This window comes from Cryptomeria japonica, chromosome 4 (genome assembly GCF_030272615.1).
Source record: "Cryptomeria japonica chromosome 4, Sugi_1.0, whole genome shotgun sequence".
Classification (NCBI taxonomy): domain Eukaryota; kingdom Viridiplantae; phylum Streptophyta; class Pinopsida; order Cupressales; family Cupressaceae; genus Cryptomeria; species Cryptomeria japonica.
Genome location: NC_081408.1, coordinates 472,843,234 through 472,866,563, shown reverse-complemented (window position 1 = coordinate 472,866,563; position 23,330 = coordinate 472,843,234). Strand labels below are relative to the sequence as shown.

Sequence of the window (23,330 nt, the reverse complement as noted above, 5' to 3'; positions counted from 1 at the left end):
ACGAGGAGCCTTCTCTCTCCACTTTAAATGTTGAGAGTAATGAGGATTCATCTCCTTTCTCACCTACTCATCATTTAGAGGTCAATGATTCTCCTCTCAATTCTCTAACTCTATGTCCACTTTGGGCATGATAGACGCTATAGGATACATGTGATTAGGTTTGGGATCCACTATACTAGACAAACATGTAGGGACTTCCACATGTCTATATTACATCTTTCTATTATTTATATTCTTCTAGGGAGGCATCTAACATTCCTAAATTGGATATTTCTATATGGAAGGAGTATAGTTCCTTGGTTAGGAAGCATGTTAGGATCTTGTCCTCCTTCCTAAGGAAAGAAAACTTGTTCCATATAAGTGGGTCTATTAGAAAAATCTCATAGTAAATGGGCCATTGGATAAATATAAGACACAATTACTCTACAACCTTTGCACTTGATGCGAGGATAAAATCCATTCAACTCATACTTGTTATCATTGTATCACATTGCTAGAAGGTTCACAAGATGGACATAAAGAATGCATTTCTTCACGAAGGCCTTTAAGAGAAGATATACATGGAGCAACCACATGATGTTCTATAGGATTCTTCCTTGGTTTGTTGACTTATAAAATCTAGCTATGACCCAAAATAGGCCCCTTGGGCTTAAAATGTTAAGATGAAATCCTTCCTTTTCATAGTTGGGTTTTCTTATTTCCATTGATATTCTAGCATATATATTTTTAGAAGGGCATTTTTCTCCTCATTCTGGTTCTTTATGTTGATGGCTAATTGATCATGATGAGTTCTTGATCAATTGTGGTAGAGAAAACTGCCCTTCATGAAAAGTTTTTGACAATAGTTTGAGAATTTTACATTATTTTATTAGGATTGAGATCTCTTAGTTTGCTTCTAGGATCATTCTAAAAGCATTTGCATGATTGAAGGTTGACGTTTTCAATTATTCTAGGAGAAATTTCTTGTGACATAATGACAATCTATTAAGGTATTTTTATATATTGCTAAGCCCCTAGATATTTCAAAAACACATAGAAGTCAAATGTGATAAGATGAATTGAAGAGTAGAGATCGACATAATACACATGATGAGTTTATAGATGCAAGATAAGTTCATGGTCATAGATTAGTGTCATCTAACTACAGTCATCCTTGCATATGATAAACATAAAATTTTAATTCCAAGACAACTATTAGAGTAATACCCATTATTTCTAATCCCAAAACTTATCATATTTGAATCTCCATCTATCTTTATACATTCATTATTCATTAAACTAAATCTATTTATTTCCTATTTATATTTCTTTCATTATATTATTATAATTTATCAAAAAATCAATTGTTAATTATAATTTATTATTATTATTATTTTGTTAACTCAAGGGTTTCCTCGTGACCTTGCCTAGTGTCCTCGATTTGTGAGGCAAGACTAGTCCCCTGAGGATGCACAGAGTCCCCTCAAGCCCCATGCATCAGGTTAACCCGAGCAGAGAGTCGAACCTGAGACCAATGGGGAGCAAATCCATGACCCAAACCAACTCTACCACTCATGCATGCAGTTAATTATAATTTATTAACTAAACTTATCTCTATACATTTTATTAAATTAGAGTAGTTTACACTCCCAAGATAGATAGATAGATCTTTTAACGTCCATGAGGCAAAAAATAGTCTATGTGACATCCAACCTTGGTGTAATGATCTTCTACGTTTCAACCCACTTCTTATTCAAGGACATGATAAGCATCCCCACCTTCTCAATTGTCTCCTCATTGAATAAGTTGTGCCAAAAAACAATTGCCATTTGATTGACATGCTTATTTTAGATGTTCTTGAAAGCATCATATTCCATAATAGAGTGTTTTTTGATTCCACTACTCCGATATTGCAAAAAATACACATCCTTTCTTCCCATGCCTCTTTAGGTCTTTTCCACCTCCACGTTTCACATCCGAAATGATGAGAGTTGATTCTTAATTGAGCAATAAGAATTGTAGCTCTATATGAAATATTAGCTCATATATACTTTTTGTTGATGATCACATGTAAGATTGTAAGATTAGAACTTTTCAAGATAATATTTTTTTTTCTTCCCCAAACACTTTATTCCGTGTATGCTTCAAAAACTTATCTAAAATAAATTCTCTCTCCCTTTCTTATTTGTGAGAAATAATAAATAATATTGACATCCACAAGGCATTGATAACATCAACTCTAGAAAATGCACGTATTAGAAGCTGAATCGACTACTTCCTATGGACATGGCAGTCCGCGTGGTTCACAAAATTGACTAAAATTCAAATCATTTATAATCTGAAATGGGCCGTTTTGCGTGTGGACGACCCAACTAACATTCAAGGCAGAGACTTTGCGATAGGCTCACAATATTAGGGAAAGAATTATGGAGTGATTTGGTGAGCGAGGCGATGGCGGATGAAGAATGGGGTGCGCAGTTGAGCGAGGAGGTATGGCGGAACATTCTGGAACGGCTAAGTGTAGCAGAGCTTGGCCGAGCTGCCTGCGTCTGCCGTCTCTGGAATTCCATTGCCTCCGATACGGAACTTCAAATTAACGCATTCAAGGCACCCTGGAAATTGAAGGAGATAATTGGCAGGCCGTCTTCCAGAAGCTTCTGGCAGGTCACATCTCTTTCTCGCTTTGCAATTTCGCACAAGCTGAAGCGCTCTGATACTATGGCCGGCCTCGCCATCAAGTACCAAGTTCATGTTTGCTTCTCTTCCCTTCTATGCCTTCCCTTTATCATCTCTCAATGTTCCTTTCATAGAAATCAATCACAATTTAGCTGCTTTTTTCGCATATTTTGTGATTCTGATATTTTACCATAGTTGGCCTCTTGTTCAGAAGAGGGAAAATTATGTAGACTGGAAAGGTTGGAATTGTAAACATCACTCAGTGGTATCCAGATGCAGGATAATATTATGTCTGGCTGGAAATCTGAAATCTTTAACTATGTAGACTATTCAAATTCTCATGCTTTATTGATTGCTTCCACTTTACCTGCCCCTAAACGGGACTGTGTAGCATCTTATGCATTTCATCTTTCCTTGCTCCTTGTTTGCAAGAAACGCATATGCGCTCTTAGTTCATGATAAGATCTTAACTTCAATTGAAAAAATAATGACGAACATATGGAATTCTTAAGAGGGTGTAGGATTGAATAATTTCTTTTTCGGTGGATTAAGCTTTCTCTATCCAAGGACTTCGATATTTCTCTAAGTGATCGCTTCAGTTTCAAAATGTTAGAGACCACGAGAAAACCAAAGCAAAGCATTTGAATGCACAACAAACCATCTGCAAAGAAACACAACTTCTGTGTATCGCTCGGAACATATAATTATCCATGAAAAATGGTTCCATCTCTTAACCTTCCTAGTCATGTCACCGATCCACTCAAGTCCTTACAAATCCTTTAGCAATAAACTTTTACTGCACATATGTCAATATGTAATGAACTGGGTTATCTAGTTTGTGCTGATAGACTTCCATGCTGGGCGGAAGGGTTATTCTGAAGTATACACAGCCATGTGCTAAGAATATGATTTTCAGTATAATCAGCTAAAATTAAGATTGAACCATCAGTTGGAATCAACCAATACTGTTACAATCATGATCAATCTTCTGCTATAGCATTAGCCTTAAAAAAATAACAGTTGACTGCCAGTCGAATTATATGATGAAACAGAAAATGGAACTGGCATTATCGCTCACATACCAATTTGGAAAATTTCAATATACGGATCTGAGTTATGCTGATTTATGACGCAAAATCTCCCTGACAACAGTCTGTGCTCTGGATAGCCTACTAGGTTGAAGTATGCACTGGAATGATGTATGAGGGAGTGGTCCTTGATCCAATTGTCTCTTCCCTTGCAGGCGATCTGAAAATTTAGGAATGAACTGATCATCCCTGGCCGCTGGTACTGGAATAGATGGCAATCTTTGCAAGGGATATTTGCTGCACAAATGTCGTCTCAGACCCAATATCTGGATGCTCCAATTACTATCCAGTGTAAGAAATCAGCAGGTGAATTTCTGTTAATACGGCTCTCAGATTAGTTCATTGTTGCACCTGTAGTTTCCAGAATGGAGTCTTGAACCTAGTGATCTAACTAAAGTTTGCTCAGTTTCATATAATGTGCAGCGCTGTAATGTCCCCTTTGTGAAATACCCTAGGTTTTGCCCTAAATCACAATTTCCAAGTAAAACAAGAAATGGAATAGGGTTAGTGATATCATTTACCTAATTGAGACCCTGCAAACAGGTTAGAAACCATTTGTAACACAGTTCATAAAATAGATTTGCTTAATTAGGAACATCAAGAGCAGAGATTTTACTGAATTGGAGACATTAATCTAATCAAAAGATATCTCTGATCTATTTGGGGAAATTCAATCATAGGGAAGCTAGAATAAGGTGGTTTGATAGGGTGCCCTAGAGATCCTCTACCCTAGGCTCAAGAGCGGATATACCATTCCTCTTGGCCCCATGTGGCCCTTGCCATCCATATGAGGTGGTGTACCTAGTGAAGTGTCCTATAATCATTCCCCTTCATCATGACAACCTTTTCCGCTTCCTATGATTGGATTCCTTAGCATAGTGATCCACCATGATAGAGGGTTGGAGTGCATTTACAATAGGGTGTCCTGAAAATCTTTCCCTTCTAAGCCCAGGGGCAGCATTCCTTGTACCCCCTTGGCCTCATGGGACCTCCGGTCACCACTATGAGGTGGCATACTTAGAAGAGGATCCTTGTGCTGTTTCCCCTCCTTGTAATCCCTCATTGCCCTTATCATGGCTGATTATAATATTTAAGAAAAACATATAAAGAATCCTATATCATGGCATGCATATATATATAAAGTAATCATAAACAAACATCTTAAAGCTGTATGAACATTGATCAATAGTGAACATACATAAACAATATTCATTATGCTATGTATAAAAAACTCGTACCAAAACATAGTATATGATTGAACTGCTGTATGCTTAATTTTATTATTACTGTCAAATCTGATCTGATCGATTGAATGAATTACTTTGATTGTATGACTCAAAGTATTGGTGAGTCATGATTAAGCTGCATTACCTGGGGACGCGTCCCCGGGTTTTTTTTTAGGCGTCCCCATCCTGGGGCATCCCGGGGACGGGACTCCTAGAGGGCGTCCCCATAAATTCTGCATATTGACAGTGAATTTTGACAATGAATTCTATAAGCAATTTGCGTTCTACTCTCAATTTAACACAAATTTGGCATAAGAACTCTGCTAGTTCTTATATGTTAAGGTTCTATAATGTATATGTGCATGCTTTATCCATGTTTTCATATGAATATTTTAAATTTCCCTATATATTTTAATTTTCCCTATTTTCAATAGCCGTCCCCTTTGCTGTCCCCTAGCCGTCCCCAAAATTGGCAAAAAAATCACCGTCCCGGAAACACATACCCCCATCCCAGGAACTTGGGGTAACATAGTGATTAAGTGATGGTTGATTAGGTGATTGAAGAGTGATGATGTAATGAATGCTGGTTTCGTATATTGGTGAATTATGATTGGCTGAATGCTGATTTGATAGTATGAGTTGCTGATTGATTGTTTGTTTGATTTGATAATTGATGATTGCTTTTGTGGATCCATGAGTGATGATTGAGTTAGTGATCCTTGAATGCTTGGAATGATCTCTCCTTTATGCTTTATTGGTGGAAGACTCACCACATTTCATAGGAATTGAGGCACCACCTTTCATAACAATTGAGTCACCACTTTTCATTGTTTTTTTGAGAATAATATATTATTCTCCAAGTTGATCTCCCTTTTGTAATGTCCCCTTTTGGGATTTCCCTAAATCTTGCCCTTACTATTATCAAGTCTGTTGGCTTCCTCTCTTTATTATTCTGAAATCAGTTATGAAGTTCGATGCTCCCTTGAATGGATCGATTGACTTCTTCTTGGTTTCATCCTTCTTCAAATGATGTCTCCTTCACTTTATACCCTTCATGGAGAAAAACGGTCACATTCTTTGGTAATGAAAAGCTACATCTGTTTGGCAACAACTGCTCTCTCACTTCTCAAATCTGTCTTTACTGCTTTTCAAATCTGCATATATCTCATTTAAAACTTTTATATCTTCTTCTTGTAGATCTGCATATCCTATTTCCTTCTTCCCTTCTCGAATCTTATTTCAGATCCCTCTATATACTTCTGCTCTGAATCTGCTCTAGATCCCCTCTAATTCCAGTTTATTCCCCTCCACTCCATTTGATCCTTCTTCCCCTTTATATCTTCCAATGTGAGGGAGTGGTCACACCTCTTCATCATGTCTGCTCTTTGCAATGGTCACAACCCTCATAATTATCACCTTTTGAAAGAGACACAACCTTTCATAATTATTACCTTTTGAAAGAGTCACAACCCTTCATTATTTCTGTCTTTTTTAGAGAATCACTTCCTTATCTCCTTCACATTCCTTCTTTTTCCATTTACCTTTCTTTAATTCCTATGGTCCACTTTTTTTTCCCTTCCTCCTCCTCTTTCAAATAAACTCTAAACTCTTCTCCCTTTTATATCGCATGTTTCAGGGAATCACAACTCTTCATAGCATGCCTCTTGACTTTTCATTAAACTTAATTAAGTTGTAATTATAGTATATTATATTTTATTATTTATTTATTTATATTTTAATTTAATTTATTATTACTATTTATTATTAAATCCTATTTCAAAAGGGACATTACACCTCCAATCTCTTCATCATACCTGCCCTTTGGCAAGAGATACAACCTTCCACAATTTCCACCCTTTGAAATAGTAAAACCTTTCATAGTTCTTGCCCTTTGGAAGAGACACAAGCTTTCACAATTAGCACCCTTTGAAAGAGTGCAACCCTTCATAATTTTTGCCATTTGAAAGAGTCACTTCCTTATGTACTTCCTATTCCTTTCTTATTCCATTAATCCTTCCTTGATTCACATGCTTCAAAGTTCATTCATTTCTTTCCTCCTCCCCGTTTTTAGATGATCTCTTCTCCCTCTTATATCTCATGTTTGAGAGAGTCACAACTCTTCATATATGCCTTTTGACCATACATTAACTTAATTACATTTTAATTATATTATATTCTGTTTTTTATTATTTTATGTTTGAATTTATTACTATTATTTATTATTAAATCCTATTGCAAAATGGGGACATTCATTACAAATTCCCAAGGACTGTATTGATGAATGTCCTCCAGAATGGTGCACCAAGAATCCTGAATAGACCTGGTAACAATGGTATTCTATCAATATTCCAATGTCAATACATGAAGTCATAGATGGCACACTCGCCGAAAACTCGGCGAGTGACAAAAACTCGCCGAGTTTTTGGACCTGGTGAGTAGTAATGACTTCTACTCGCCAGGAAAACTCGCCGAGTTTTTGGCGAGTTTTTGCCAAAAACTCGGCAAGTTTTAAAGAAAAACTTGCCCGCGTTAGCATAACAGCAGAAAACGGCAACAAATACATGCATTTTTTGTTTTTCGATATGGTTTTGGGCTGAGAAGGGGGAAACTCACTTGGAAGGGCCACGTTGAGAGCCCACTATGCCCTCAAGTAATCGCCGAGTTTTTTGGTTTGTCCGTCAGGATTCATATATGGAATATATACTTTAAGTTATATTCCATATATACTGTCAGGATGTTTGAGAGTGGTTTCGGACCTCCAGGAGTTATAATGTAAAATCTAGTTTTTGGAGGATTCTTCAATCTTCCAGACTTAAGTCATATTTCAGGATCCTTCGGTGATGCCCCTTGACCCCAACTTGGGGGCGCTCCTCCCAAACCCCCGTCGAAAAATATAGGGAAATTGCGCTGATGGAAGTAGGGAAAATTTAACCTTTGAGTCTGATTAGGCTCCATATAACAACATAATTAGCATTGAAGAAATCCTGGTATTATACATTTTAGAGTTGAAAGTTTGAAACTATGAGTATGAATGATGAAATTTCAAATATGATGAAAGTTTGAAACTAGTTTTAGCTAGAGCTGGGAAGAGGAAGTTGTATTTACTTTTGGTTTTACAAAAACTATTTACTATTTTGCTTCCAGCCATCAGCGTTTCTCATGAGGATGCGATTTTGTAGACACTTTGCATTTAAATATATCAAGAATCAGCTTGCTTCTTTTGTGTTATCATTTATTGACTCATTGGATGCATCTTCTCATTAAATTTTGCAAAAAACATGCATTTTTTATTAAAATTAAGTGTGTTTTTACGTTGCCGAGTTTTTCGCCGAGTTTTTTTCTCAGGGGCTTGGCGAGTCGAGCCGAGTCGCGAGTAGTTCAACTATGCATGAAGTGACAAAGAACTCGATTTAATGCAAACTGCAACCCTTGTATAGGATTGCTCAGCTAGAGAAAAGTGGTTTTGTTCTCACCTCAGGAATGCAATCAAGTGTTTTCATCTGTGTGCTTGCTGATCGTTTACCAGAAGTGAGAAAATCGTCCTGCAAGCTATTCAGAAGACAAAATAGGGTTTGAATAAATACCTGCCAACTTTTGGTCCCATGGGGCGAAAATTGCCACTCAGATTTAAATTTGAGTACACATACACGATGAAATGTGGCACTAAGGTCCGCTGGGGAAAGGGGATATGTCAAGAGATGTTCATTCTATCTATAATCTATAAGCAGCATTTAATCTATAATCAGAAGTGGAGATCTGATTTAAATGATAAGACAAGCAATGAGGAGATATGACCCTTAAAATGGGTGGCTCTTTTCAAAGGATGCGTCTCCTCAATATAGTATGAAAGTGTAAAAGGAATTAGGCAATCGAAGAAGAGAAGTACTCATACATCAAACACGATCAAAGAAGAAACAATCAGTTTCAGAATTAATAAGAATAGTCAGTAAAATTATATATTTTTAAGTGATGGGATCTAAATCAAGATTTAAAGATTGACAATTTGCATTTCGTAAATATACTTCATACCTTTTTGGGAATATAGGAAATCCCAAAAGGGGACATTACATAGTACACCTCATATTTGAATCACAATTAGGTGCCTCCTGGATATTGGAAGTATGGGGAGTCCCATATACTATAAGCCATTTGTAGACTCAAAAACAGATTGCCCTGTTCATGAACTATAAAACAGAATTATATACTCTAGGAGCCCAACTGATAGTGTGCCCTGCAGTTGGAATGCGGTGCTAGGATATATATATGTGCTCATATTGCCAATATATAGAACATTTAATTAACTCATTCATAATTTGCAAAAATGATATACAGTCTCAAAATGTCACAATGAATATTCAAAATTTTAATCAATACTTAATAGTCTTCATATTCTTCTTCATCAAAAGCGTCAAGGTTAACATTTGGTTTATGCACAATACAATTACCACTCAAGTATTGGACAACTCTCAACTACTTGGTCTTTTCCCCTAGTGTTATTATCAAAGGAAGGTAGTAGCATTAGAGTAAAAAGTCCAGGTAATTTATGACATTTTTACAAAACTTCTGGATAGAGCTCATTACATTACAATTTTCAATAAATGTTATCGAAAAAAAACATTACAATGCATCAATTGAGTTCCCTGTGATCTAGAAACATCTCCAGAGTCTCAGATGTGGAGGTGTTTTTGATATGGAAGACAAGTTTTAAGGGTCAGATTACAAGTTTCTGCATAACCAGTGTGCTGGATGCTGCTCCCTTCGTATATAAGACAGCCTCACTAGACAGCTCATAACATTATTATTGGCATCTTTGTCTACCAAATTATAGGTTGAAGTCATTAAGAAAATTTTATTCTCGATTGTCCACTTATTTCCACAATTCCCAAAAGTCACTGAGGAACAATTTGACTTTACAAAAGTAGAATCCCCAGCTTTATACTTTGATCTTTCAGCATTGCACATAATACCGATTAGAAAGCTCAGTACAAGAAATCAGAAAAAAGTAAAAGGGTAGCCCTGGGTCCTGCTGGGTATAAAGAAATCTTACCTTAGGAAGAAATATGTTTTGTAGAAGAGATATTGTTGAAAACATCTCGTGAAGTGAGAAGGTACAAGTGGATGGTGAAAGATGTCTAGAAAGTTTTTATGATAAGTGTCCAACAACAGAAATTTTATAAAAAAGCAACTGTGTTATTTTGTTCAATTAATGAGAATGCTATAATTGAATCTTCGCGATGTATCGTTACTTATTTATTGTGTATAATTTCAATTTGTGACTAGTCATTTAGTTAATACTTTACTATTTCTTATAGATAAAGAGTCACTTTATTAACAAATGGTCTGTCCTCCCTCTGCACATTATAACAACTGTCATCTGACAGAATTATTTGTTGCCCAAAAAGCCAACCAATCCATCATCTCTCAATCAGATCATATATTCATTAAAAGTGAGCTTTGCTATGTCCATCAAATGCACCGCCTAAGGACCACCTTAATGTTAATTTTAGCACTCAGATTAAACAATAAACAACAGAAATCAGAATGCAATGAAGAACAAACACAAAACACACAGATACCCTGGGAAAACCTCCCTCTTGGAGGTGAAAAACCCAGTCACTAATCTCAGATCTTTATTGGGCAACACCAATTTAATTTACAATGAGCTTCAATCTTTAACAGCAACCTAATCACAGTCATACTTCTAACCTAGGGCATGCTGAACTGATGAACTTATCTGCAATACAAAAGTTGTTGTCCCAGGGATGAAATTTGCTGAACCTAGAATGGTGTTCACAGCCTTCAAGAATAGTTCGCTGATCTTCAAATGATGACTGCTGCCACTTGAAACCAGTTCGCAGTCACTCAGTGGTGTTCACTGTCTTCTAGATGATGGTTGCTGTCTCTTAGAAGGATTGGCTGATCTCTTAGAAGGATTCGCTGAATACTTAGATGACTTGCAGATTAGAGAAGTAATTCGCTTGAGTGTGTTGTGTCATACAATGATTGATAGCCTTGTATATATAGGAGAATTAGCCTTTTAATTCTCCCAAGTCGCTTGCATGAAGAACATATTTAACTACAATTCAATGCTTTAAGGTTGGCGCCAAAACTGAAATAGCCCTCACGTTACAAGTGATTTTAATATAGGTCAGCTCCAACACGTTTTAATACAAGTTACATTCAATAGGTCTTGCCCTATCCACAATTACATTATATAGGTCTTGCCCTATCCACAAGTTACATTATATAGGTCTTGCCCAATATTCATAGCAAGCTGTAATTACATGTAATCCGAACTTAGCTATAATTTCAACACTTAATGTGTGGGACATACCTAGCAGGTTTTGAACTTAAGTTATCATTACAATAAGTGGGTTGTCTCGTCACTTGTTGGAATTAGACTGTAATTTTTTGAATACATTAAGGCTCAACGATGAAAACCTCTAAAATATTGCCCTCTAACAAAAAAGACATGGAAGAATGCTCCATAGTCCTCTTCACATTCTTACCATTTTTACTAAATTTGAATTGGTTTCAAGATATTTATGGATGCAGAAATTATTTAGGAGCAGTCCACATTTTTCAATTTATGTTATCATCTTAGAGATGCTGTACATAAATCAATAATTATTATGAAAAATATATTAGATCAGCAGACGCTGACATATTTATGTGGCATACAATTAATTGGTCTTTGTACTGTGCACTTTGGGAGCAGTGCAGATTAGGGAAACCTATACTAAGAAAAGCATGACTTTTAAACATTTTGTTTTTCATTTTTGCAGACTTCCCAATGTTCCTTCAGTGCCTTCATGACCGTAAAGCATGACTGTTTGATGTAAATTGTGATCAGAAAAAATAGCTAGATACTGTAACTTGCAACTGTTTAAAGTGGTGACTTGGGACTGTAAATTGTGGCTCTTTAATGTAAATAGCCTTGCCTTTATTGAAACCGTACCTATTTTGCATAAAATTTATGTTTTTCGAGGAATTTAAGTATTTTTTTAAGTTGCTGAGTTTTTCCCAAGTTTTTAAATCTGGGTTCTGCGAAGTCTGAATTGAATCCAGGTTTGTGAGTCCAGGTTTGTGAGCTATAATTTGAATAATAAAGGTGCTGGGATTAGTGTTCTTAAGTTGTTGGAAATGAAACAATATTGTAGTAGCATAAAGAAAATGAGAACATGTGACACAATAAGAACAAATGTCACAACAAGTATGACACAAAGATTTTAACCTGGAACCCCAGTGCTGGGAAAACCATGTGGAAGTGGCAAATGCTTAGCTTTTTGTCCTTCCATAGTGGACATAGGGATAGCATCCCACTAGCGTTGCTGATTCAAAATCATGGACTAGGTAGAAATGGGCAATGTTTTGTGAGACTCTAATATGTTATGGGGTGTACCTACAATAACACTTGGAATTTATAACCCCAATATATGTTTCCTACATCGTGAAGCTTTATCAGCCATACCTCGTAAATTTTGTTGAATACTTCTGGATACCATTCACCTATTGATGGTCTCTTGCTATGACTTATCAACAAGTGTTTCAACAGCTCCTCAATTTTGATTGATAATATGCTTTCCTTGATCACTTGTTATGCTTGTTGGCCATCCAAACTTAGTGATTATGATAGCATAGGAAAATAATACAGTAGTCTTCATGGTAGATTTTATGGAAGGGATAGCTTCTGCACACTTTTAAAGTACCAAGTTCCTGTTATAAGAACTACACCTCATAAAATCAATTGGCCATTTTGTAAATGAGGCTAATGCTAGTACAATCTGTTGTGGAATATCATCCCTTGCATTTGGCTTCCTATTCTTTGATTATATTGCAGCTTCTAATATACTAATGTGCACCCTTTAATAATGTGGACAACGTAATTCTGTCGACACTTTTTTCCCAGGGGCATCTCCTCCATTATGGCCACTTGCCAATCCCTCATGTTTTTCCCTAAAATATCGTTCCTGTCATGCTGCAAGACTACTTCTAAAATAGATTCTCTCCCATGCCATGAGACCACTGTTCTGAGTATTTCATCCCTTATCATCTTGTACGAGAGGTCTTACATTCATGTAAGTGGTAGGACTTGTATTAAAAATACTTATTTGTCTTGTTTTGTATAATTCTCTGGGTACTCAGGTGTGGCCAAGAACTTTGCTATGGTCTCCAGCTCTACTAGGATTGCTTCTACTTTGGATAGATGAACACATGCTAAATCATCTTCAATGAGTCTATTATCTTCCCTAGTTTAACCATTTATTTGAATTCAAACTCTTGAAAAACCATCAACTATGTACATATCCTGTCTTGTATGACCAGCCTATTTATCAAGTATTTCAATGGTGCATTTGTTAGCAAATATGATAACTGGTGTTGAAGTAGATTTTTTTCATTTTTTTGTAGCATTTACACCATAGTTAACACTACTCTTTATGTGTTATACAATTCTTCTGTCTTTAGCTAAGTTCCAACATGCAAAAGAGATAGAATGATCCAACTTTTCTTCTTTTGGCTGCTCTGGTAGCACTTCAATTGTTATACTTGGTGCTTCTACATGTATGTGGAAAAAGTGCCTTAGCCAGGTTCTTCTTAAACAGTCATAAATTTCTTGGCATTCCTCATCCATTCAAAGCTTACCTTCTTTAGCAACTCGTTAATGGGTGTGGTCACTTCTACATAATTCCTAATAATTTTCTTATAATATGTATATCCTATCAGTGTTCTCCTCATTTTGTGTTTTTGATGGTGACAAATTAAGCATTTGGGTTAATCATTAAACCTTATGTGCAGATTGTTGTTTTGGAAGCCTACCAAATGATATTGCAAATAGTACTTCAGATCAAGAGAGATCCCTAACTGCCTACAACTTTGAAACATTAATCTCAATACTTGTATACTGTCTCTCAACAATCTGTACTCTATCGAACCATCTAGATATACCTCAAGAAATTTTAATAAATTTTCTAAAGGTGTTGGCCATTATTCTAGTGAGAACAACACACTTATGTTTTTAATTCAAACCCCTCATTGTACATGAATGGTCCCATTCTATTGCAAACGTGGTGCCTCTCGTCCTTTGCAATATTGACTTGGTAATATCCAAAACAGCCATTAGTGAATGAATATCCTTCTTTTTTGGCCACTACTTGTAAGAACTCCATTGTAAATGGGTTATGGATTGGATTGTGTTTACATATTTTGTTTTTATTAGTTAAAATCGATTTAGGTCTGTCTCCTGTCTTTCAGTTCTACATACCCTTGGGACAGATCCAATCAGTATCTTATATGAGAGATGAATATTTTTACTAACATTTTGTTTAGTTCTTCTTTACTTTCACCTTAAAATTTGGGTTTAGTCTTCAAGGTCTTCTCTCCTCTAGTTTGGCATCTTTTTTCATTTCCATTTTCATGGTTCTCGCTTCCTCATTAATACCTTTTAATTTCGCAAAGGTCCTTGGGAAATATCTTCCCTTTCTTTTAACATTTTTTCTTATTTTTAAACCTCTTCTTCCTCCTAAAATTCTCCTATTTTTGCCATCCCGTGTTCGTTGTTACTTATGTTTTTCCATCTTAGTTTATGCAACTAATATTTATTTATATTTTTTTCTTGTCTTCTATTGCTGTCTCTATCAGCTCCCCTTTCACTGTCTACTTCTACTTGTTGTGGAGCTTCTTTATGCGCCTTGCAGCACTGTGGTATTTTTCCATCTCTTTTTCCCTTGTGATAAGCCTGTAGCTTTCCACTCATCTTTATGCTCTAATGCAACTTTCTTTTCCTTAAATTTAGTGAATTGTTTTACCATTTCACCATTTAGCATTTTTATTAGGGCCTTCATCATTCTTGATGTATTGTATCGTTTTTGCCAGTGTTCAATAGAAGTATTGTTTCCATGTTCTTGCATTTTGTCTCCCCACTCCTCATCCAATACTTGATGCACTGCTTTATGTTCATTATGGGTTTGGTTGTTTCAATGAACTCCTGAATAGCTGGGAACTCTACACTTTCCCTTGAAGCTTATATGTATCAGTAGTAGTTCCTCCTCTTTCCAATTGTATAATATATGCCTTTGAGTTTACCACTGTATTTTCTAGTACTTTTATTCTCACTTTTTAATCTTGTAACTTTCTTTGTTTAAGGATTCTTACAGGTCAATGTGCTTTATAAAGTCAGGGAGCTTTCTGGATGATGATTGTCTTCACTCGTGCATAATATTATGCCTGACACCTGTGTGGTTTCTAGTGGAGTGTGTGACTCTCCCTTGGTTTTGCTAGCTGATCTCGAAGTGATACAGGAAGTAGATTTTTGATACATGCTTGTAGCCACGCTTTTGTCTTGGAATTACTTTTTAAAGATTTGGTTGAAAGCTTATTTCACATCATCTCTTGGCTTATAGTCTATGTTTGGTATGGGTTCTTACCCCATTGCACATACCCCTTATTTTATTCATAAGAACTATCATTGAGGTTGCTCCATAATTCTTTTGATCATGCTGTTGCCATCTTGGTCTCTAGTTGTAGATGTGTCATCATGTGTAATATGCACCCCTGAATTGTTATTTTTTTGAAAGTTTGCCAATTAACTTAACAATAAACAACATCCATGTAATAGGTCACTGCTGTAATAAAGATTATGTCATTTGAATCTTGCAAGTGCTGATTACATCAACTTTTCAATTGAAATTGTCATGCTTACGTCCAATATCTCCTCAATCATTCTTTTAAGAAAGAACAAATAAATTAAATATGCATCGATCCATGAAATAAGTTTATCATACAGCGATTCATTATGGAAAAACATCTATATTAATTGCCTACGTCAAAGAATGGGATAACTAACAAAAGGAATAAGATGGGGCAGTTGAGAGTTTTATTTAGCAGCGATTCTTATTACGAAGAGCAGCTAATATAATATGCAATAATTAATTAAAGAGCTGTAATTAAAATGTTTGGAGGCAGCATTTATCGGTATAAAAACAGTCATTTGTTTATAGCAATGATTATATTCGTAGGGCAGAGATTAAGTTAAGAAGGGACACCTCAATTATGAGTTGTATACCTCGAGAAAGTGGGGACTTTTCACCCCTTCTTGAGGGATATATAAGGTGAATCACTTCATTGGAAAGGGGCATCAAAGAAGATAAAAACAAGTCAGTATTGGGTGAAGAGATCTGCATTTCAGAATACAGCCATATTTTGACATAGTAAATTTTGAGGTATGCATGAGAATATGTTGATTTGTATGCTTGTATATGCAATGTGGATAATTGCTCTTATCCATATTCTTTACCACAATGTTGATAAACTTTGTGAATATTTCTTTAAGTAATAAATGAGTTTATCTATTCTTTATTCCCACAAGCAATCATATGGGAATGGAAAGAAATATATTAGGGAGAGGCAGTAGACTGGTTCCCTCGAATTAAGAAGGTCACCCCAAGTGATGGAATTGTATTAGTGGATATTCCTGCCACTTGTGGGCCAAGGGGGGAGTTGTCTTAGTTGGATTCTGCGTGTTCTTGGGCTTAATTGTGCTGAACAGTCTTCCTTAATGACCTGGGTTCCCTTGTATGAAGCAGACCACCCCAAGTGATGGAATTCTATTAGTGGATATTCCTGCCACTTGTGGGCCAAGGGGCAAGTTGTCTTAGTTGGATGCTGTGCGCTCTTGGGCTTAATTGGGCTGGACAAGTTGACAAGTCTTCGGGCACCTTTGGTGGTTTTCCTTGCCAAACCCTACTATGATTAATTATGGGAAATGGAACTAATGATGCTTGGTTCCTAAAGTTCAAAAAGCTATTGCATGATTTATCTAAATAGATTAAGATGATTATTGATATATGTGCACAAATATTTGCTATTGGATCCCTAACCCTAATAGAAATATTTGGTCTTATAAATTATATTTTAAATATTGTCTAACATGATTGCAAAACCTAAACCAGGATTTATCTTGATAAAGACATTTTATTGGTAAAGACATAATTCTAACTATACTGTGTTTCTTATTTTTAATTGGACTTGCGATTTTAGGGCAAGCTTTAGGATCATCCCAAAAGGGGACATTTTAGAAATGTCATTTGCAGGCATATAGTCATTTCATATTGTTGAAATAGGACATAAACAAGTACATGATATACCTCATATAAGCATCATAAATAGCTCGTTAAGGTCCGAACCAATGAGTAGAAAGAAACAGGTCTGAAACTTGCATGAATACCCTCAGCTACAGCTTGATATCTCTAGCAATAACCATGTAATCGCCAAACACAGGAGTTAAGTCTCCAACTAATTTTTCATTCATAGAAAAATCTGAAATAAGCTCATGCAGGTCTGAAATTACAACAGCAGCACTACCGATTATGAATCTAGCACCCCAACAAGACGGTTATGAATGAAACCCTCACCAACACAGTGCAAAGTATCCACAATGGAAAGTGGATTTGAACTTGACTGAAATCCTCACAAATTCTCATGGGAAGTGGTCACTCAGCATACCAGAATCGTTTGAACTTTGAACCAATACCCGTAAACTTGGGATCAACCACCAACTAGGGCATCGAGATTGTAGGCGTACAGCCCAGCTTGTTAACACGGATTTGACCAGCAATGTAAACCTGCAAACTTAAATCAAACACACTAAAAATATGCCATAAATATATATATATATATATATATATATATATATATATATATATATATATATATATATATATATATATATAAGTTCTCTCTATTTTAAGTGAGACAAACTATGGTTATTGAAAACGAAAGAAAGTTTCAAGAACCAATATAGCCACCTTTTAGAACTTATTAGATAGTCCATATGCTGTCACTTGGAACATTGGACCAAATGTCTTTTTCCTGGATCTTTCTATTTGTAAAAGTACTAATATTATCAACATTAAATCGCATGCCTTGCCATATTTAAAGAAAGGTGCAGGTTTACATTCCAATGTCACTGTCCTTGTCTTCCATCCTACACTATTAGTGACAAGGAGAGCCCGAAGAAAGTGAATTAGAATGTCCTTGGTTGAAAGAAAGAAAAGGTTGTATTTTTAAACTAAGCAGATAGCCAATTCCTCGTGCAGATTTAGAAATGTTTTGCACAAAAGTGGAATTTCTATAGTAAACATTTCTATATCAGGAGCATTCTATAGTAATGTTTGTGTATGCTTGCATATTGTATGTGATACTAGTACTGTAATGTCTACTTTTGGGATTTACCTGAATTTAGCCCTGAAACAACAAATCCAACTCAAGATGAGAAATGCATTATCCTTAGTAACATAAGCTTGTAATAAAAATTGCCAACTTTAAAGTCCCTTATTGGAATTATTTCTGGTTTAGGACCTGCACACATCTATATTAATAATCTATAATAGCATTTAATTCCATAAATACATCATTAGTATCTAATTCCACATCAATATCATTTTGAGCAAGTATATTCCGATAGTCAATTGTATTAGGAATTCATTAGGAATATTTAGCAAACCACAATCTCAAGGACGATTGTCTTTGTATTGTGAGAGCATGGGCGGATCTCCATCCCGGGGAGGCATACTTGATAAGACTCTCAAGCCCAAGTGCACTCAACACCCCTTGGCCCACAAGCATGGTGATTCCATCCATCTCGAGGTGGCGTACTTGACAAGACTCTCAAGCCCAAGGGCACTCAATGCCCCCTGGTCCACGAATATGGCAGGAATATGATCCCCTCCATCCCTCAGTCCACCTTGGAGGTCGTCCTCCTTATTCAAGCCAAATCAGCAAACTAGAACAACAGAATGAACAACTATTTCCTACATTATGAAAGTCATTGATTACAACACTGATAGGACTGCACCTATTTAATCTATCAACAAAATTAACCAAAACAAGCCTACTCTCCTGTGTCTAATCTGCCAGATAACAAACTTTACACAGACCGGCTCAGACCCTTGTCAGACATTTCTTGCTTCCATATTGTCCTGAACCATTTCTGCAAACTCTCTTTGCTCTCTGTCCACACCTTCACTCACCCCTTGGGTTCCCCTTTCTCCCCTGTCAATTTCACATGGGATCGGAATCGAGGTCTCTTCCCTATATTCTCCGTTGCACCACCTACCATCCTCTCCCCCTCTCAAATTGATCTTGCCTTTTCCATACCCCTTTTCATAACTGCCACAACCGAAACTGATTCTGATTTTGACCACATCGCAATAGCTAACTGATGCTCCCACATCAATAAAATATTTAAATGCCTCATATCCATTATTTTCAAAAATGAAAATACCCTAGTCTCAAAATATCATTACACAATGAAAATTCAAAATTACAATCAATATTTAATTCTCTTCATTTTCTTCTTCATCAAAAGTATCAAGGTCTTCAGAACTAGTGGGGTTTTAACAGCACTTTCATCAGTTACATTCACCTCTACTAAATTAGAGGCAATGCTGCAATTTCCCCAAAATCGAAGAAATGTGAAGAATCATCAGATGGAAACAAGGAGCTTTAGAGGATAGCAAAGAGTCAACCAGAAGGTGAAGAGGCAAGAAATAAAGTGTTGAGAAACCAATATTTAAATTGGTTTTGCAATAATGAGAAAAGAGAGGCTCATAGAGAGAATAGAAAGAGAGAAGTTCAGGGGACTCTTCAAGTGCGAATGGGCAGAGGGACTCAACATGTAAAATAGCAGAAGGCACTTGAAGAAGAAAAGAGGGGGAGGCTTTTGAAAAAGAACAGGAAAAGTGAGGTAAAGCTTGTCTGAAGCAAAATATGCCTATAGCTTACCTGTAGCAACTTCCGTAGCTACACATGGTGTGAACTGTAGCTGCCTGTAAGAGTTTTCGGAGAAATTCTGTCGCCACTTATAGCATGATTTCTAATTGCCTGTAGCTGCATGTAGTATTCTGTCAAAATCTGCCTGCAGGAATAAAATTTAAGCCTGCAATGTTTAACTATAAAATGTTTAATTAAAAAAATTGGAATTTTATTCAATTCGTTTTGTGTTTAATTTGAATTACTAATTTTTATCTTCTTTTTGGGCAGCCCATGGGTTGCCCTGGGTTCGCCAAGGATCGGCTGAGGGGAAACAGCAAGGGACCTGAAGTTGGACTCGTTTAGGAGAGTTTCTCTTTTATTGTGTGGATGCTGGAGGAGGGATTGGGGGATTCCATATAGCACTAGAAGAGGATGGACTCTTATAGAAAAGTTGTTCCTTCATTGTGTGGGCGCTGGAGGGATTTGGATATTCTTAGAGGGTGGTGGACTTTTAGAGGTGAGTTCTCTCTTGTGTATGGAGATTGGGATTTCTTCTCATGTGGTATAGAGGATTTGTTGGTTTGGATGTTAGGACATCCGGTGATGTGATCAGTTTGGTGTCTGTTGGGTGAGTTGGGAGATTTGGTCGAGCTGCTTCATCAGATATTCATTTGGGGCTGTTGTGTTCAGACCTAGGATAGTGTTCCTTCCTTTCTACAAATTGGTTTAATAAGGAGCATATGCTTGGATTTTGTATTACATCTACCGTCTATTAGGTTATTAATAAATAAATAAATAAAACAAATGTTAGTCATCAAATAATTTTTGTTTAAATCATAGATTGCAAGCTTGGACTCAACTTGGAGACAGACCCTAAATTGAAACTCTGTAGAAACTCAGCAAAACGTGGCAACTTAAAAAAAAAGTTGAATTCCTAAGAAAAACATAAATTTAAGGAAAATAGATAGGGTTTTAATCAAAGTAAGTCTGTAAGAGTCTGTGAAATGTATTTACAGTTGTGTGTAAGAATTAAATTTACAAGAGTATGTAAAACATCTATAAACAGTTGTGATTTATGGTCTCGTGCACAATTTGAAGTTTAAAAAAAAAATGTAAAAAGGCATTTGCATCACCTGCAGATATATTTGCACACAAGAGCACGTGAGGCTGAGCATTTTCAACATTTTAAGCATATATTTTCAGTATGTTTGGTGAGTCACAAATTAATCTTGCAAAAACTTCGTCAACGAAAAAATGTTTGGGCTCTTAATGGTTTATCTAATCAAAAGAAAAAAAGGTGCAAGTACTTGACGAGCTTGTAAATGACGAGTTAGATGACTAGTTGTTAGGAACATAGGATTTAATTTCCCATAGGGGAGTTTATGAATGCTAGTACGAAAATGCAATGCTTTATTAGCATTCGTGAAGTAAATTGTAAAGCATCTAGAATGAGTCAATCATATGACATTTCTATACGTTCAGTGCTATTACTCTATATAATCATAGCTTAATAATTTCAGCTTTGTGCTCGTGTTTTTCAATAGTTACATATCTTGCCATTCTTGTCACATCTGAGGAATGTGACTATCAAATTTCTGTGATTAAAATTACTCAGCTTACCCCAGTTTGTTCTCTCTTATTGTCTATGGCCATTTTTAGAGAGTGATATGACAAAAATTAAGGAAGAAGTAATGCATGCTTCCACAGATTATGTATTTACCCACCTGAATTTAGGAAATTTTTTTTTTGCTTTGTCCTCTACGAAGTGTAAATATGATAATATTTTTGACCTTTTTTTTTTTGTATCTAATCACTATCCGTTTGAGTTTTCACAAGTATCACCAATTATAGGAATTTGACTTCTGCCAAAGCTTTTATTAATAGGAAAGTACTGTCATATATATTATACAACTCAAATTCCCTCATTGTCATACTTTGACCGGCAAGAGGACTTTTCCACCTTCCCATTGATGTTATATTGATTCTTGCTAATGTCGACTTTCTGGTGTTGGGTGCTTTTTGTTGATACCTATTTCTTCAGCTATAAGTTTACACACTTACTTGACATTATGAGTTTGATAATTAAATGGACCAACATTGCTGCCATAGTATTTCTTTTTTTGATTGTAATCTTATCAATTCTGCAGGTGACAGATATCAAACGATTAAATAATATGATGAGTGACCATGGGATATATTCTAGGGAGAGGCTCTTAATTCCTGTCAGCAAGCCAGACATCCTCGTGGGTGGTACTTGCTATATTGAACTGGATATTAATGCAAAAAGAGAAGTAGCAGTATTGTATTTGGATGGTGCACCTGATGGCAAGCCTGGCTATATAGCAAATGCCATACCAGAGAAAGGTAAGCGCAGGTTACTTGAATCGATGAGAAGAAGCTTGCAAACAGATGATGGAACTGCAGAGTACTATTTTTCCATTTCAAATGGTGATCTTAGGACAGCATTTGCACAGTTTTCTCAAGATTTGAGTTGGGAACAGAGACATGTAAGCTGATGCTTTTTAAGGGTCCTGATGCTTTTTAAGATGTTCCTAATGACAAAACAATTAATATGGTTCTTCTAGTGCCAAAAGGAACTGAAGAATAATACAGTGGTGCGGCATTAAAGCCAAAGCACCCATTTCAAGTAGCTAGTATCAAAGCAGTATTTTTTATTATGTCAGCTGGGAACAGGGTGACAGTTTGTTCTCCGGAATGATCTTACATAATCTCTTAAATCGCATTTGAGTTAGTCCTGTAAATAGTTTATTTAACGGTGTTTGCATATTCTTGTAGCCATGCATGTGTATAAACAATGTGAATAGTGAATGGAATGTCCATGTGGTCAATAATATACATCTCATCTCTTGAAATTATTCACCATCCTCTTTGAAATTTGAACGTATTTTGTCATTAAAAAATGGTAGTTATTTCTTGCTTCAGCTAACTATTGAAATGTGATATTCATGTGGATTAATGGGTGCTCATTTAGTAGCTCATACTGCACAATTATACATGGCCATTGAACATGCTATTTCCAATTTTCCAACCGTGCTTTCCAGAGAGATGGGACAGCTGATTGATTCTTCTTATACGAAATACAGATGCTTGAGAAACATTAATAAGAATGCTCAAGACTCAAATTAGAGAAACAATTCTTGCTGGTCAGCCTTGTGATGCTCAATAAAACTTTTACACAGTTTCTTTTTGACGGCTGGGGTATGGAATTCAATGAGGATTTACATTACTGTTTTTGGGTGGTTTCAGCAGAGAACTATGCTACAGGCTTTTCTTGTTTCTCTGCAGCATCATATCCCATTTCCTAGAATTCCTTTTTCTGATTGTACAATGTAGATATGCCCAAATCAATGAGTGCTGCTTTGTTGAAAGTCACTTTCGAAGTATTTACTTCACTTAGTTGAGACATGCAAAACAATCATAGGGAAGGCTCAAGCCCTACTCATTGGCTTAGGAGCTATACTTCATATGTCAGCGTTTTAATTTTGTTTGAATGTGTCGAGCCCATATTATTACGTTGCACTTTCCATCTCTGTCAATTAAGCAGTTGACTCTTCTTAAACATACAAGTTGCATTTGAAACCAGAAGATA

The 23,330-nt window shown here is 36.1% G+C and overlaps 1 protein-coding gene across 1 annotated transcript; it reads left to right on the top strand.

Moving 5' to 3' along the window:
- Window positions 1–2,281: 2,281 nt before the first annotated feature.
- LOC131066752 (F-box protein At1g55000) lies at window positions 2,282–22,596 on the top strand. Its single transcript, XM_058001587.2, has 2 exons — window positions 2,282–2,730; window positions 21,868–22,596. Exons 1-2 carry the CDS (start codon window positions 2,431–2,433, stop codon window positions 22,234–22,236), a joined length of 669 nt encoding a protein of 222 aa, XP_057857570.1. The 5' UTR covers window positions 2,282–2,430; the 3' UTR covers window positions 22,237–22,596.
- The last annotated feature ends 734 nt before the right edge of the window (window positions 22,597–23,330 follow it).